The following is a 15,296-nucleotide window of genomic DNA, read 5'->3' as shown; positions in this document are numbered from 1 at the left end:
AAATTATTTGCTTAATTGTATATTTTATATTTTGTTGTTTTAAAATGTTTAATCAAAGTTCATGATTAAATTTAAGATAAAACATTAAAAATTAAAAAAAAATCGGTACTCTAATTTTTTTATTAGTTAATTTAAAGAGTTATGAAGTATATTAAAGAATATATTCATTCTGACATGAAAAGGGATCACTCATTTATTTATTTTCATTTTTTAGTTCAAAAATATGACTAAATAATTCATATTATATATTTTGTCATTTTATTCCCCAGAAAATTAAAGCTGTCTCTTTTATATATTTTTTAAGTTTATTGAAAAATAATTGCTTTCTTAATAGTTAGACTCGTAATAATAATAATAATACTCTTGATCATCGCCGAAATAAATTATTGGTGCATAAATCTACAAAAAAAATTAATAGTGCTCTTGGTTCACCAATTTAAAAATAAAATTTTGGAATAAATTTTAAGTAATCTTGAGCTAATATTACTGCAAAATTAATTAAACATAAAAAAACAGCAGCTTTATTTCCCTGAAAATGAAAGCTCATATATATGCTTTAATAAAGTAGAAGAAGAAGTAATCTTTGATTAATTTAATTATTAACAGCACTAGAACGTGGAGGTGGAGGTGGAGGTGGAGGTGGAACTCCTCCTCCTCTTCTTCTTCTATATAAATCACTTCCAACAGCACTAGGAGGAGGTGGAGGTGGAGGTGGAGGTCGTCGTGGTCCTCCTCCTCTTCTTCTTCTAAATCTATATGAATCACTTGCTCTTATGTATCCTTTTTCATCACCTGCATATAATATTTATACATTTTTTTTTGTCAGAATTCGAATTATTGACACTTATTTAAATAGATTAGTGTACTAATTATTAGACCAATTCAAATTGATTCTCATACTAACTAATTTACCTTTGATTGGTTGAATCTCTCGAATTGCTAGAGTAGCTGAAGAGAGCAAGAAGGCCATGGAAGCCAAAAGTAAGAATGCAATAAAAATGGCCTTCATGCTTGATTATAGAGGATATACCTTGTCATTTATATTTTCTTTCTTTTTGCGTGGTTATATATCGATCATTATATCTCAAGTTGCTGTGTATTTATATTGTCCATAACCGTGTATGAACTATGAAGTGGGGGGAAGGGATTTCAATTATGCCTCTAGAATTATAGAATTTTTTTTAAATAGTAATTTTAATTAATATTCCAATTAATAAGAGGACTTATAGAGAAAACATAAATTAATGGAAAGATTTGATATATGCTCAGTGTATTATGATAGGTTAATTAATATGATATTTTAGATATTTATTGATGTAGAATCGTTAGTTAGCTAGAAGGGAGTGATAGAGAGAATAAAAAATTATTATCAAATATTCATCAAGATTTATATATTATCTATTATTAAAATCAGATTTCTTTAATTAATAGCATAGTTGATCTAACATATTCTTAAAGATATTTTTTTAATTTGTTTTATTTGTATTAATTTTTTGTTTTATATATTTTGATTTTGTTCGATTTTGGTTGAATTGTTTTTTGGGTGATTTTTTTTTTCGCAAATTAGTTGCGAACTACTTCAAGATCAGACCAAAATATATAAAAATACTTTTAAGTTTGGAACAAATCTTCGAGCCAAATCGAACCGTATGCACCTTTTCGATCCACAACTAACTAGCTTCTCATATAATGGCATAAGAAAAATTAGTTATATTTGTAATAGAGACCACTTTAATAAAAATATTAAAAATGTTTTTTTTTTTAAATGTTCATATATGTCATGTTATTATTGGACATTTTTGTTAAATTGGTTAATTTATATTTTAATAAATTAGAATAAAATCAGTTTATTATAGCAACAACAATAAACTTAATTTTTTGCATTATAATTATTAGACCCGATTTGATCTGATCGAATTATACAATCTAAATCAAATATCTTTAATTTTTTGATAAAAAAAAATAAATATATCCCTGACTTTTTATTTTACGAACATTTAAATTTCTAAAAATTTAAAAATATAATTAAATTCTTAAAAAAATTGAATTTATTATTATTGTTATAAAAAAATTGATTTTATTCTAATTTGTTAAAAAGTTCAAAAATAACTTATTCATTAATACGTCTAATAATATACGACACATATATATTTTTACAAAAAGACGTTTTACGTTATGGAAGTATACTCATTGGTAATATATATTTCCATATGACACAACGAAACTTCATACAAATCACTCACAAATTAAAGCTCAAGTACCGGGCGAAAAGATTTTTGTTTACACATAGGTAGTAGTCCAAGAAAGGGTTATTCACACATAAACATAAATAGTTGTAACACTCAAACATTCAAACCAAGAAACTATATTTATTAGTTATTTATTTTGATATGGTCAGCATGTAATTGATTTTTTCTTTTTCTTTTGTAAAACAAAATAACAAAATTTGTAAGTATAATACCCACACTATATTGGCTCTAGGATCACTCATATAAACGACGCTATCATATTTTTCATCTCTCAAACTCACTAACACTCATAAAACAAGGGAGAGAATTTTTACAAACATACCCATTTCATTATGAACACACATACAATACACAAGGCATATGTGTCTTTATATAGGCAATGCTTCCTACTAAAATAATAATTTATGAATCACAAATTAATTTTGTAATGACTACCATTTTATGACTTGGTTTCATGAATCTTCTTTCAACTTGCATTGTAGCTTCTATAATCTTCTAATTTCAATTCAATTTGATTTTGAATTCTTTAATGTTGTAGAATGTTGTAGTTATACTACTCTCTTGAATGTTCTTCAAAAATCTTCAAGCTTCCAACATTAGCTTCTAGCAATATCTAGCCAATTGATGATTATTGTATTCAACTCAAACTTTGCTTCTTCAATTCTTTAACCATGCTTCATGAAAATTCTAATCTATGCAAGTTGATAGATTGCACAAGAAGTTTGTAGAATCTTGGTGATGAACCATGAACTTGTAACCACTTTGAATTCAAATTGAATTTTGCCTTTGACTTTTCTAAACTTTTGTTACTTGATTTAATTTTCTAACAAAATTGAGTAAACTATCTTCTAATTTTAGTGATTTATGATGGGTCATATATAGAAAAATTATTTTTCTACTACTCTAGTTATTTTATATATGCTCCAAAGAGAAAAGGAAATCTAAGTAGCAGCAGAAAATAGTGCTCTTAGGTTCACCAATATATAAAAATGAAATTTTGGAATAAATCTTAATGACCTTGAGCTAATATTTTAGATTAATTAATTAATCAAACAAAAAAGAAAAAGCCAACCTCTGATAATTGAAGCCCAATATATGGTTTTTATTTCTGAAGCACTATTACAAACTCAAAAGAGTACACACAAAAAGAAATTGAAATCAATACATGATGAGGTCGGTTATTCTACGTAGCAGCCAATAAAAAAAACATACAAAACGAAACAGTAGTTAATATGAATTGGAAAAGTATATGAACCAACTAATAATCAATTAAGAATGGAACAATATAATTAATTATAATTAGTTTTATTAATTTATTTTTTAAATTATTGTTGACCACGTTCAAAATATGAGGGAAGATATGTTAGTGATAGGAGAGAATCACGGAACAGATGTTTTGATCATTAATTAGTTGATTCTATATAATTAATTATGTTTTATTAATGCGTAACACATGAAATATAGAAATCATATCTAAAACCATCTAATTTACAAGAAAAAGAAACATCCGTGTGCCTATCAGTAGCAATATCCGGTTAAAGTCACCGATACCTCTAATTTATCAGTTGGTTCCTAGCATTGTTGATATGAATTATATTATTATTTCTCCTAAGACGACCTCAAGTATTAACTAATTAATTAAGGCTTAGGTGGTGAGCAAGGACCACGCATGTATGGATTATTAATGCATCTTCTATATGGAGTATTGGCAATAGGATTAGGAGGAGGATTTCTTCCACGTGGATCATATGGTCTTTTTGGATGATATACTTCTTCATATGAATTACTTCCTGATGGACCAATAGGAAAATCAGGAAGAGGAGGAGGAGGTGGATGTAATGCTCCTCCTCTTCTTCCATATCTATATGTTCTTCTGTATACTCTTCTCTCATCACCTCCTACATATATAAATAACACAAATTTAAATTAGCTGACACTTTTTTTTATATATTAATTAACCTTTTCTTCTTTTAACTAAAAATGTTGACTCTCTAATATTTTTTTAATAAAGTTCATAATTAATTTTTAATAATTTTTGTTTCGGACATATTAGGATATTTTGGTTTGTGTTTTTATTTTCATCTGTGTTTTTTGTTTTATTTTCTATTTTCACATTTTTTTTGCAAAATTAAAAAACAAAAAATCATTAAAAATAAAAACACAAACTAAATGCACTCTTAAGTTTTTAACTAATAAAAAATTATTTTTTATTTTTTTAAATATTAAATAAATTAAATATCTGTTAAAATTTTAAATAATTTAATTTCTCAATTATATTATTTTTTATAAAAAGATAAGACCAATTTGTTATTTTTAAACAATATTGGAAATTAATTTATCTATTATTCTAAATAATTGGAAACTAATTTATTCAAACAAAAAATTATGAAAGATTAATTTAAAATTATGTTTAAATAATAAAATTCAAAGACCAAGCATGTAGAGATGTCCTAATGTATATAGTATCTATTAATTATAACTATTTATAGACATCTATTGTCTCTCTACTTAAATAATTATAGTTTCAATATATATATATTCTTTTTTTACAAATATATAGGAGCTTATTTTAAATTTGAAACGTGAATTTAACATAAATCTTTTCTTTTAAATTTTTAAATTTAAACTTATATTAAGATTCTTTATTTCTTCTAAAATTAAATGCTCATATCTCTAATAAGTAATAACACTCTATAAATGATTAGGAAGGAGATAAGATGAGAGTTCTTACGCTTCTCTACTACTGAATATGCAAATGTTGAGGAGGGAGGGAACACTACGTAAACCAAAAGCAAGAATATTGCAAAAAAAATTGGCCTCATCTTATGATATGATATGATTATTAATTAGGAAATATTTATTTGTGAGTGAAGATGAGACTACACTTCAGTATTTAACTATTTATAGTATCACAATATTGAAGGGTATTCAAGTATATATGCCTTGCAATGTTATCTTGCATATTAGTAGCCACATGCGTCCTATTCATTTAGACTATGGAAACTAATGACAATTTTGATAAACCAGCATACACTCTATAGATCAATCTGTGGTGGATCGTATCACCAAGTTACTTTAATTTCATGGTCAAGTCGTCCCAAATAACGTTATGTTAATGTTAGCCACTCATCAACTCAAATTGTTTGGTACGTAATTAGTTAGTTGAATTGGTCATGCACAATGTTTTATTCGAATAAATTAATTTGTATTAAATTAAATACTTTAGTTTCTTATTTTGTAGCCACGTACCATACGTTGTCTACCTCATTTTCCGTTTTGATTTGCATGCATGGAAATATAACTGCGACATCATGCATCATGCATTTTTTTATAGTGCCAAGAAATTAAAGATTAGATATTATAGTAGCAGCATGATGCGTATTGCTCAGTGTAGTTTAAAGGATTTTTTTAATTATGGTGCAGTGATAGATGTTCAAGGTGACTTGACTATATGGACAACGAAAATATATATAAAATATATATAAAGAATGGTCGTTGATAGACTCTTTAAGTTTTAAAATAATTTTCCAAAACTAAAGAACATATGTTTAAGGAAAATAATAATTTTTTTTTGGAACGTCTGAAATTATATAGTAATAAAAATAGTTAATATTAATTGATAGCACCATTATGTTTATACTTTATAAAGATGGATTTTCTTAGTGGCATGTGGGGCAAGTGTCCGGTCTCATTGAGTTTTATAAAATTCTCAAGTAATATATATATATATATTAAATTTTAGTTATCTTATTATATAAATAATTTTGATTCCATTTTTTATAACTATAATATTATTAAAAAATATTTAATTAAATTTTTTTATAAATATATAAAATTTAATTTTAACTATTTAATAAAAAATAATTAAAGAAATAATAATAAAAAATAAAAAGTCAAAATAAGCCACCCTAATTCTAACTATTCCTGAATCCAACTTTCTCGCTGCTATTTTTTATTTTTTTCCAGTTTTCTATTTTTCTATTTTCTCTATTATATTTTTTTATTTAATTAAAAATTTATTCTTATCTTTTTGTAATTTTTATTTTATTAAATTATACATTTGTTTTATAATTATCCTACCGTGTAATATTTTTATTTTTTGGTTAATGGCTATTGTATAATAAAATTTTATTAGTATTTTTTTCTTATGATTAGTTTGCTGAGTATTTTATATTTATATTATACTTGTAATTTTTTTGTGAAATTATAAATTATATTTCTATAATATTGATATTTATTAATAAATTAATTTAAGCTTATAAATCTCTTTTTTAGCAACAAAGAAATATTAAAAAAATCATTATCATTAGAATTTAAATTTCAAAATAATTTATCAACCTCTTCTAGTAAAAAAGATATTTTTAAAATTTAAAATAAAAAGTCTTATAAGATATTATAGACAATGACCAAAAATTTCAAATTTTATTTTATAATAATAAAATATAATTATAAAAATTAGGATAAAATATATTTTTTTTAATATTTGTATTTTTTTAAATATTTCTAATATTTAATTTCATTCAATTTTTGTTCTCTAATATTTTTTATTCATTCAATTTTATTCTTAATATTTTTTATTTGTGTCAAAACTATTTCTAAAAATTTTCAATTTATTCCTAACATTTTATATAAGTTGACATCTAGGGCCGGGATAATTTTAATACAAATCAAAAACATTAAGAACAAAATTAAATACAGTTAAATATTAGATATATTTTTTAAAAAATATAAATATTAAGAATAAAAAGTACACTTTATCTTAAAAAGTATCTTATTATATATAATTTGTCCTTATTAACAAAATTTTTTGAATTCGTCACTGTACATATATACAGAGAGGAGATGACAAAAATAATGTGTATTATTAACTATACTTGATAAATTTATCAAATACATGTATTTAAAGTATTTACAAGATAAAATTTGATTTTAAAATTTAATTTGAATTTATAATAAAGAAATTTTAAATATGTATTATGTAAAATTAAATTTCAAGTTCAATTTAATCACTTGTTAGTTGTTAGTCATATTGTTTGGATATGATATTAGTATATTACTCATATATATATTGTGTGTGTAGTCATTATTTTTCCATTGACTAATAAAATGACAAAGCCGAAGACTTGCAAAGAAGACTCATAAACGGGTGAAGTTTAACATCGTCATTGATTAATCAATTTCCTCTTCAATACGAAAAGAAAAATCTTTAAATAGACAAATCAACAACATGTCATACTCAATCAATTGAATTAATTTATTATATGATTTTAACAAGCATTATATTCAACGTAAAAATTTGATAACTTCTACCGCGATCTTTCATTTTGTTTCGGGTTTATACTTTATAGCTTATTCCTTTAGGTTGTGTTTATTTATTAACACGAGACATAAAAATATAAAATTATGTTTAATAAATAAAATATAATTAAAAATATTATGTTTAAAAATATTAAATTAATGTATTTTACGTTTATTCTGCTAATAGAAAGGATAGAAAAATACTAACAAAAAATATAATTTTTTTATTTTTATTAATTTTTTATAATTATTTTTTTAATTAAAAAAATAAATTAAATTTTTATAATTTATTATAAAAATATAAAAATATTAATTTTTATATCTCTATTATTTATGTTTTATTATCAATATTTTATTTTATTTTGTTTTTAGAACCAAATACAGCCCTAAGCACGTTGGTTAAGGTTAACTAGATTTTCAAATTGATAATTCCTCCATTTCAAAAGTATGCTTTTTTATTTATCTTTTTATTTTTTACGTTCATTGAAAAGTAGTTAAATTTCTAGTAATAATTAAGATTCATAATAATACCCTTCATCACCGCCAAATTAAATTATTGGTGCATAATCTACATAAAGTAGTGCTCTACCTGATTTACCAATTTAAAAATAAAATTTTCGAACAAATCTTAACCTTGACCAAATATTATTGTAGATTAATTAAACATAAAAAGCTAATACTCCTTTCCCCCGATGAAAATTAAAGCTCGAGATCGCTTATTCTACTGGCTAGTAAAATAAAAGCATACACACTGGTAATTGGTACGTGCATACAATATAGAACAAGGAGTTCATATTATGCATTTGGACATCATCAAAACTGATCGTACACTTATTTTTATATGAAATTAATAATAAATTTTTTTAAAATAATTTAAAAAATTTAACTAATTTTACATATACGATGACAAGATATTATTTGGAAGATTTTGAGAAGGAATCAAATAATAGAACATAAGATAATAAGATATCACATTCAACTCAAAACCTTAAGGTAATAAGTTAATGAATTTCTCATCTTATAAATTCCTTATTTTTCTTTGCTTTCTTTGATATGAAATTATCTTCTTACACTCCTCACACTTGCAACATTAACAAATATGAATTATTGTTTGTTCTTAGACGACCTCGATCAATTATTAATTAAGGCTTAATTATTAGGTGGCGAGCAACCACGCGTGTATGGATTATTAATGCATCCTCTATATGGAGTATTGGCCATAGGATTAGGAGGTGCTGTTCCATAAACATAGCGATTAGCAACAGAGACAGGAGGATTAGGAGGTGGTGGATGGTGTGTTCCTCCTCTTCCATATGGATTAGGACGAACACCAATAAGATGATTGGGACGAGGAGGTGGAGGTGCTTCTCCAGGTCTTGCTCCTCTTCTATACCCTCCCTCATCACCTGCAAGTAAATTATGTCTTACTAGCTAATTAGTAGCCACATAATACTATACTTAGTATGGTGGAAATTAAGATGCAGTCAACTTTACGTGAAATTAATAATTGAGAGTCGTTAGATGACTGAACCTAAATTTTCACCTACTTAGTATAACTAATTTAAGGAGTACTCTATCTTACTTTTGATTGGTTGAACTTCTCGAGCTGCTAGAGTAGTTGAAGAGAGTAGGAAGGCCATGAATGCCAAAAGTAAGAATGCAATAAAAATGGCCTTCATGCTATGATTTATTGTGTATATGTTGTCACTTATATTTTCTTTTTTTTTTTTGCATGACTATATATCCCAAGCTGTTGCGTATTTATATTGCCCCTAAACCGCGTATGAAGTGGAGGGAAGGGATTCAATTATGCATATAGATGATAAAGTCTAAATAATAGACTTAATACATTAATAAGAGTGATGTTAACAAATGTCCTAAAATTACTAATTAATTAAAGTGTTTAATAAAAATGTTTTTTTCTTTTAAATTTATTAATAGTAATTTTAATTAATATTCTAAAGAGTACTTGTTAGCAAAAACACATAAACTAATGGAAAGACTTGGTCAGCGTAATATGACGGATTAATTAATATGATACTTTAAATATTTATTTATGTGGATTTAAGTAGATGGTCAAAAGCTACTATCTTATCCTAAGACATGAGAATATAATATTTGCTGATAAAATATTAAAGATATAATTTTTTATATGTATTTATTTTTTTATTAATTTAAATTTATTATGATAAAGTAATTTTATAATATCATATTAAAATTTTTATAATTTAAGTTGTAGAATTTGTTTTTATTGACCACCAAAAAAATAGTGCAATGCTGATAAAAAAAAGAGAGAAAGACTTTGCAAAAAATTTAAGCAAAACTAAAAAAAGATCAGACGTGTTAAAAATATTATTATTAATATATTTTTTTTATAAAAATAGGTTCATCACATAAAAAGACCTAAAATCTGATTTGATTCAAATATAAATTAAATTGGATTTATAATAATATAATGTTATTAGAAATTTATTAGTAGACAATAAAATTAATATTAATTGATAGCGCCACGCTATCTCGTCTTTATGAATATGACAACATATTATTATCTAATGTTATTCTGCCATTGACTGAAAAAATTATGAAGATTCTGATATAAACACTAAGAAAATATAGAACAAGAAAGAACTAACGGCAAGAAAAGAAAATAAGAATAATTGAAAATACAGAGAACTAATATTGAAGTGAACAATAAATTTTTGAAAGAATAAAGTATACAGTACAAAAATAAAGTGTTCTACCTATTATTATAAGGTGGATGCTCCGGTAAAGTTGTCAAATTTAACTTTTTGTAAAGATGTTTTTCATCTTGTGGTTGTTATTGATTTAAAAGCGTATCACTAAAAGTGTTGCTTTAAAGAGAAAGTGTTATCCTTAATCGTTAACTTGGCTCTGATACCAATTTTTAACGTCGACTTTTCTAATTTTTTAATTTCTTTTTCGGATTTTGATAAAAAATAATTTGCAAATCCATAATCTAAAGTATTGACCATCTTTTAACTTTTCAATCTTGTTTTAGTTTATAATATTTTTTTTGCATGGATTATTGTATATAAAATCTTTTATCTGTTTCTCTTTTTCTTTAATATAATTTCTCAAATCCTCAATAACTTCTTTTATTTCTACACTTTCTCTTGTTTCTAAATATCTGTTTAATTTTTCAATTTCATTCTCCATTTTTTCTTTCAACAACTTTAATTTTTTTAAGTCATAATATGGTTTTCCAAGCATTTATAAATTTTTTAAGTTTAATTCCAATTTGTTTATATTTATTCTTATTTCTATCCTTTTTATTATAAGATCATCAATTTCAATCTGAAGATTATTTAATTTCCTTTTATACTCCTTTATTTTACTTTTTAATTTTCTCGTCCTTTCTCTTTTTATTTTATTTTCTGGTTTTTCAATCTTTTTATGTTTCATTATTTAAAATTTCTGCAAATTCTATCATCGATTCATCACTATTTTCTAGAGATTCTATTAATTTTTCTAGCTCTTCAACTTCTCTTTTCAACCTGTCATAGATTATTTTTAAGGCTTCAAATGCTCTTAGATTTATTTCAGAAAACTGTAAATAATTCAAACGATTTTCTCTTTCAAATAGCTCTTGTTTCTTATCTTGATAAGTTACATATATTTCTTCTTTATTTATTGTCATAATTTAGTGTTTAGGGTTTCATTTAATTTTTCGACCTTTTTTGTTAGTTCTTTTATTTCAGAATTTTCTTCTTTAATTTTTAACTTAGATAAACTTAAAGGGCTATTAATTTTAGATTCTCTTATTTGAAAATTTGATGAAACTAATTTTTCTGATGGTTCTTTTAATAATAGAACTGGGTTTTCAATAGCTTTATATTTTGGTATTTCTGTTTTTACAATTTTCTGAAATAATTCATCAACATAAATTCTTTCTCTATTTTTAAATATTATACTATAATGGCTATTTGTTAAAGCATAATTTATTACATATGTAATTGAAAATGGTTCATCATCTTGTTCCATTAGATTCTTTCTATGAAATTTATAAGCCAAACTTATAGATCTTCCAAGGTTTTCAGTTGATAAAGGTATAGCGTATCCAAGATGGGCATTAAATTTAACATTTACGTTTGCCAAGTTTTCATGAACAATTCCAATTATTTGATCTATTGGGTCATCAGTAATTCTTTTGTCACAGATTGCTAAGCTTATTGGTGAATTAATTCCTTTCATATATGTAGATTTGATTAGGACTTGTATAGTACTAATATGGATCCATCCAATTTTAGATCTTTTTTGTTGATCCTTAATTTTCTCAATCTGTTTACTCAATTTTTCATCATTTATCAAAGCTATTTCAAGTTCTCCATTGGCGGATTTTATTTTTATAGGGGCTTCAAGTTGAATTTTTCCATAATATATTATATTTTTTCTATTAAAAACTTCTTTTAAAAGATTTTGTTTATTAAAATTTTCATTTGATTTGAGATTTAATTCTGTTTTTAGAACAACCTGTTTTTCATTATCTAATAAGGCAGATAATCTATAATAATCAGATTCTTCCGTTAATTCTAAACTTTCTAAATAATTCATAACTAAGAGATTAGGATAAAGGCGTACCTTTCTGGAGAAAAACTTCCTTTATTTAGAATATTTTACATAAGATGTTTTTATCTCCAGAGGGGAGATTGTAGATACTAACTCCAGAGGGGAGTTTAGAATTGGTTTTTCCTAAGGGAATTCTTCTTCAGACTATAGAATCGCCTCGGCAGCTTCCTCCTTGCTCTCCTAGCATATGAGTACTCTTAGCTTCCTACTTTCTATTGTCTGATGTCTTCTACAATTGCATAAGCAACCTATTTATAATGGTTGGGTCTGATGGACAATTCTCATCCTTACCCTTCTTATGACGTCATTGCTTACGTCATTGTTTATTATCTTGCACCAGCTACATTGTTGGTGCTCTATGACCTAAGCGCTTACGTCACTATGCAATAATGTTGAGAGATGCTTCAGATGTGCTGTCCTCCTCTTTCATTATGTGACCTTCAGATGCGTTGTCTTCTTCCTTTATCATGTGGGTTGATTCCGTTTCATTATTGTTTTTTTCAGATAACTCTGAAACACATAGCTGGCACTTGTGGTCTTCTCTGTCTTTTATCAAATAGCAGAGATTCCTCTTTATCCCTTCGGGGAGCTTTTCTAAGAGTCCAGATAAGTTGTACAATGCTGATTCAAATTCCACTAAGAGTCTCATCTCTCTTTCCTCAATTTCATTCTTTTTACTGGACACAAGCAAAGTATTTCTGCTTTTATAATTGATTCTTGTGTGAGATTCCCTTGTTATCTTTTGAGTTCTTTCGAAGACCCTTGCTAGTGTGCTGGCTAGTCTTCCTTCATGACTGTAGATTGTTAAATCTTGAACTTGATCAATTGGTTGAAAGTTTCCTGGGAAGACGGACATGAAGATTACTTGATGTGCTGGAACCAAGCATTCTTCTTCTTCATTAAAAATAGGTTGACTATTCGTAAATTTTAGGGATATATCCCTTGGATTTACGTTGTCAATCATATTTTCAAATCTCTTTACTGCATCAATGAATCCTGCAGGAAACTCATTAATAATTTTCAAATCATTAAAAATTAAAATTGTATCAATTAATCCATACTGGAAAAATTGATAGGTGTCAGATGGGGAAGCATCTGGAAATATAACCAGCTTTGTTAGCTGTTCTTTGGCAATAGGATAATATCCCAAGGTTGCCCTTTTTTCTTCAGTCCAATTCAGGACTATGTTAAGGGTTTCTCTGAGATTTGATCTACAGACCCTTTTCTTTTCCTTGATTTCAGCCCTTGTAGGAATGTTTCTTATTATTCCTGTTCTCTGGGTTTGAATTGGAGCTTTATCTGCTCTTTTTAGGGTTTGCTCTGGATGAAGAGCTTCATATTCCCTGAAAGATTCCTTTGCTTCTTCCAGTGTTAAAAACCCTCCTTTATGAATTATCCTTGATTGATGTGTAAATGGTGCTGCTTTTTCCCAGGCATCATATACTCCTTTCATGGGGCCATTATAAATTACATAATATTTTTTATCTTGGGTGGATTTTTTGATAATTTCAGCAATTGTTTTATTTTCTGGAATTTTTTCTTCACCTGATTTGTCCACCACGCTTAGCTGGCTGAACTCTGATGGTTTTGGTTGTTGTGTTGATTTCATTGCTTCGATGACCTTCTTGAGGGATTGGATCTGTGTCCTTATTTGCTGACAATGCTTGCATTTTTCGAGTTCTTGTTCGTATTTCTGAATTTCTTGATCTAATGCGTTGTAGACGAACTCCATTCTCTTGTTAATGTATCTGCAATAACATTTTTGTCACCCTTAATATATTCAATTTTTATTGGATATTGAAACAAAAATAATTGCCATCTTACCAATCGTCCATGATTATAATCAACTTTTAAGTTATATCGTATGAAACCTATTAAGTAACTTGAATCTGTTCTTAATGTAAATTCTTTGGGTAGTAAATCAATTTTCCATTTCTTAAGAGATTTAATTGCTGCTAGAGTTTCCCTTTCATGAGTAGTATATCTTTGTTCTGTTGGAGTAAAAATCCCTGAAATATACCTGCAAAGTAATTCCTTTGGGGGATATTTAGAATCTAGTGATTCTTTTTCTTGTTCCAAACTTTTTATAGCTTTCTTAGCTTTTAGAAATCCTGACCAGATTATGTCTGAAGCATCTGTTTCTACTATTAAGTAGTCATTTTCTTCTGGAATATAAAGTTCTGGAAGTTTTTCACATAATTCTTTAATTCTTTGAATTTGTATACTATCTTTTTCATCCCATTTCCATACTTTTTTAGTACTTATTTTTGGAAATAAGCTTTTAGTGTATTCTGTTATATTCTTTAAAAATCCCTGATCAGAAATATAATTTATACACCCTAAAAATCTTTGTAATTGTTTTCTATCTTCTATTTTATTAGGAAATAAATTTACCTTTTCTAAAACATTTGGTTGAAGTTTTAGCTTTCCTTGAGTGGATAGAATTAATCCAAGAAACTCTATTTCTTGTTTTGCTATTCTTGCTTTCTTTTTACTAAGAACTAATCCTTTTTCTTTATATCTTTCTAAAACTATTAATAATTTTTGAAGATGATCTTCTTTATCCTGTTTTGTAAAAATTAGTATATCATCAATGTATACTAAAACAAATTCATTTAACTCTTTTAGATTTTCTTCCATAAATCTTTGATAAATACCTGGGGCTTGTTTTAATCCGAATGGTAATACATTCCATTCATAAAGCAACACACTTGTTGATTCTTTTGTTGGGCAAGTAAAAGCAGTTAATTTCTTTGTTTCTTCGTCTAAACGAAGTTGTCAATATCCTGATTTTGCATCAAGAGATGAAAACCAAGTTGCTCCTTTGATTTTTTCTAAAATAGAGTCTTTTCTTGGAAGTTTATGAGCATCACCAATAGTTGCTTCATTCATCTTCTTATAGTTAATAACCATTCTTCGTTTTCCCCTTTTAATTTCATTATTGTTTTCGACATAAAAGGCTGGAGCCGCATGAGGACTTTTACTTAATCTTATAATTCCTTTTTCCAAAAGATCTCTACATTCTAATGAGAACTTTTCTCTATCTCTTGCGGAATAAGGAATTTTATTTGAAACATTTATCTCTTTTGTAGGATCTTTTAATTTAATGCTTACTAATTCGTTATTTGTATTTTTAATATCTAAAGGATTTTCGGCACAAAT

The 15,296-nt window shown here is 26.1% G+C and overlaps 1 protein-coding gene and 1 long non-coding RNA gene across 2 annotated transcripts; both read right to left on the bottom strand.

Annotated features, from left to right (window-relative positions):
- Positions 1-498: 498 nt before the first annotated feature.
- Positions 499-5,205, bottom strand: LOC130973049 (uncharacterized). The gene is made up of 3 exons (XR_009083994.1): positions 4,981-5,205; positions 913-4,147; positions 499-792 (listed from the first exon to the last, which is right to left on the bottom strand). It is a non-coding gene; the product is annotated as an uncharacterized LOC130973049 (long non-coding RNA).
- A 3,277-nt stretch (positions 5,206-8,482) lies between these two features.
- Positions 8,483-9,346, bottom strand: LOC130976276 (proline-rich receptor-like protein kinase PERK9). Its single transcript, XM_057901095.1, has 2 exons — positions 9,130-9,346; positions 8,483-8,953 (listed from the first exon to the last, which is right to left on the bottom strand). The coding sequence occupies exons 1-2, from the start codon at positions 9,224-9,226 to the stop codon at positions 8,697-8,699; spliced, it is 354 nt and encodes a 117-aa protein (XP_057757078.1). The 5' UTR covers positions 9,227-9,346; the 3' UTR covers positions 8,483-8,696.
- Positions 9,347-15,296: the final 5,950 nt, after the last annotated feature.

This window comes from Arachis stenosperma, chromosome 4 (genome assembly GCF_014773155.1).
Source record: "Arachis stenosperma cultivar V10309 chromosome 4, arast.V10309.gnm1.PFL2, whole genome shotgun sequence".
In the NCBI taxonomy this organism is placed as follows: Eukaryota; Viridiplantae; Streptophyta; class Magnoliopsida; order Fabales; family Fabaceae; genus Arachis; species Arachis stenosperma.
Note: the sequence above shows the minus strand (reverse complement) of the source record. Positions and strands in the feature narration are given on the sequence as shown.